The sequence below is a fragment of the Bufo gargarizans genome, chromosome 1 (genome assembly GCF_014858855.1).
Source record: "Bufo gargarizans isolate SCDJY-AF-19 chromosome 1, ASM1485885v1, whole genome shotgun sequence".
Lineage (NCBI taxonomy): Eukaryota > Metazoa > Chordata > Amphibia > Anura > Bufonidae > Bufo > Bufo gargarizans.
The window spans coordinates 504,961,535-504,964,710 of NC_058080.1; the positions used below are offsets into that span (position 1 = coordinate 504,961,535).

General features: G+C 45.7%; 1 protein-coding gene across 1 annotated transcript; it reads left to right on the forward strand.

The window, feature by feature from the left end:
* Positions 1-1,949: 1,949 nt before the first annotated feature.
* Positions 1,950-2,906, forward strand: LOC122928426 (olfactory receptor 5V1-like). The gene has a single exon (XM_044281244.1). The coding sequence runs from the start codon at positions 1,950-1,952 to the stop codon at positions 2,904-2,906; it is 957 nt and encodes a 318-aa protein (XP_044137179.1).
* Positions 2,907-3,176: the final 270 nt, after the last annotated feature.

Sequence of the window (3,176 nt, forward strand, 5' to 3'; positions counted from 1 at the left end):
GATAGGTACCTGGAGGGGGTGGGCAGGGAGGCAGCGCTGATTTTTCCGCACGGTCCCACAAGCGGACGTGGATCTGGCGGCAAGGGACCTGAACAAGGGAATGCTAGTATAAAAGTTATCCACGTACAAGTGGTAACCCTTATCTAGCAGTGGGTGCATAAGGTCCCACACGAGTTTCCCGCTAACACCCAGAGTGGGGGGACATTCTGGGGGTTCAATACAGGAATCTCGCCCCTCATACACACGAAATTTGTAAGTGTACCCTGAGGTACTCTCACAAATTTTGTACATTTTCACGCCATACCTCGCCTGCTTAGTGGGAATGTATTGGCGGAAACTGAGTCTCCCCTTGAAAGCAACGAGAGACTCATCAACCATGATCGATGACCGGCCGTATCTTATACAGACGGTCATAGGCAGGATCACCTCGGGGGGGACATGCTGCATTATCTGAATAATGCAGGCCTTTCCGGATGGCCTCAAACCAGGGGCGTGTCATGGCCATACTGTAGAGTGGGGTCTGGTAGAGGACATCCCCACTCCAGTATTGCCTGACACTGGGTTCTTGCACTAGACCCATGTGCAGCACGAGGCCCCAAAACATCCTCATCTCGGCTGCACTGACCGGTGTCCAGCCACCGGGTCTAGCCAAAAAGGAGCCCGGGTGCTGAGCAACAAACTGTTGGGCGTACAGGTTTGTCTGCTCTACCATCCGATTCACAAATGGGTCACTGAAAAAAAAAAAAAAAAAGTCAATTTCAGTGAAGCTCACTGTGGGAATCTGGATTCCTTGAGACACCAGCTAAGTTCACCGGTAGGGGGCTCCGGTGGGCTTATTTGGTGGGCCCGGAAACCAGTATGTTCCCGTACTAAAAAGCTAAAGTAAAAAAAAAAATGGACAAGTGTTATAAAAAAAAAAAAAAGTTTAAACTTGCTGATCAGCGGTACAAGGCTGATCAGCAGTGGAGCGGGCGATGCACTAACAGTGGCCGGACGCTAAGAGTGCCGGCCACAGTCAGTGCACGAAAAAAATAAAAAAAGTGTGGGGGGGAGGGGCAAGTGGCAGCACTCCTGGGTGGGTCTAGGGTCTCACAGCTAAGTGCTGTGGACCCCAACCACCAGAAACAATAAATCTAAATTTTTTATTTTCCCCCCCCCCCCTAACTAACTCTCCCTTCTATCCCTGCCTAATCGTGCCTCTCCCTCACTGACCCTAACCTACTTGGAGGGTGATGGGTGCAGGAGGGTGATGGGTGCTGAAGGAGGGATCACAGGAGCTGGTGCAGAACGGTGCAGGAGCAGCAGCAGGAAGAGGAGGGGACAGAGGAGCGCCGGGAGTTTGAATCTCCCGCCTCTCTCCCCGCACCACCGCCCCCAAATGCTCGGACTGTGATTGGTGGTGTGTAATCACACCACCGATCACCATCCTTTTCCGGTTCATCGGGTCACCGGAGACCCGAATGGACCGGAAACGCAGCAAACCGCAGGTCTGAATTGACCTGCGGTTTGCTGCGATCGCCAATACGGAGTTGTAACAGGATGCCCGCTGAATGATTTCAGCGGACATCCTGTTCCTATTAACCCCCGCCGCGCCGCAATCTAGTTTTAAAGTTATGACGTACCGGTACGTCATGGGTACCGGTACGTCCTTAAGGACTCGGGAAACATGCCGTACCGTTAAGTCATAAGTCCTTAAGGGGTTAAGGGTGTGCACACTTATGCAACCATATTATTTTATTTTTATATTTTTTCTTCCCTTTACCTAAAAGATTTCAGTTTGGTTTTCAATTGAGTTGTACAGTTTATAGGTCACATTATAGGTGGAAAAAGTTCTGAAATTATTTTTCTTCGTTTCATTTTTTTACATCACAGAAACCCATATATATAATAATCCTATCAAACAATGGTGTTACAATGGCATCTTCTTCCATAGGCAGTTTGTAATTAAAATGAAATGGTTGAACTGGACATCGGAGACAGACTTTACTCTGGCTGGTTTATCCAGTGATGAAAAAGTTCAGTCCTTTCTCTTTGTCATATTCTTCCTGTTATACCTTATGTCACTGTGTGGAAATCTCACCATTGCCACAACAATATGGGTGGAAAAAAAACTTCACACACCGATGTATTTCTTTTTGGGTAACCTTTCCATTCTGGACATCTGCTATTCCTCAGTGACTGTGCCCAAGTTGCTAGTGAGTCTTACAGGAGGGAGTTCTGAGATCTCATACAGAGGGTGCATGGCTCAGCTCTATTTTTATGTCTCCTGTTGTAGCACAGAGTGTTTGCTTCTCTCAGTAATGGGATTTGACAGATATGTGGCTATATGCAATCCGATGCACTACACAACAATTATGAACAAACAAAAGTGTGTCAAATTAGCCACCGGTTTCTGGCTCACCGGCTTTCTAACCTCAATTATACATACTATCTTCACAGCTCGTTTACAGTACTGCAAGTCACATGAGATTTCTCATTTCTTCTGCGACCTCCCACCAATGCTAAAACTTGCATGTTCTGATACTTTCCTTAACAAACTACTCATACTAACCGCTGGAGGATTTTTAGGCCTCAGCTCTTTTTTTATCACTCTGGTATCCTATATCCAAATAATCTCAGCCATCCTAAAAATTCACACTAAAGTGGGTAGAAGCAGAGCATTTTCTACGTGTGCATCTCACCTCATTGTTGTCCTCATCTTCTTTGGAAGTATAAGCTTCATGTACATGAGGCCAACGTCAAACTATTCACTGGAGCAAGACCAGCTTGTATCTCTTCTCTATGCTGTAGTCACCCCTGCCCTAAATCCAATTATCTATAGTCTAAGGAATAAAGAGGTGAAAAATGCCATGAAAAGGACAATAAATAAAATATACTATTCAAAAGTGTATATGGCAAAGATGTAGCATTTTGGTTTATTGAGTGGAATCCATGTTTCTCCTAACTCTTTGGCACTGTAAACATTTTCATTATCTCGTTTTGGTTATTTCATCCCTGTCTTCCAAGGCCAATAAGATTTTTACTTTTCCAGTCACACCCGTACAAGGGCTTGTTTTTTGTGGGACAAGTTGTAATTTTAACATCTGGTTTAACTGTCACGGTCCCTCAGTGACTGATGTCAGGAAATCAAGGAGATTGGCGGAGCATGGAGAAATCTAACAGCCTCCTTGATTTCT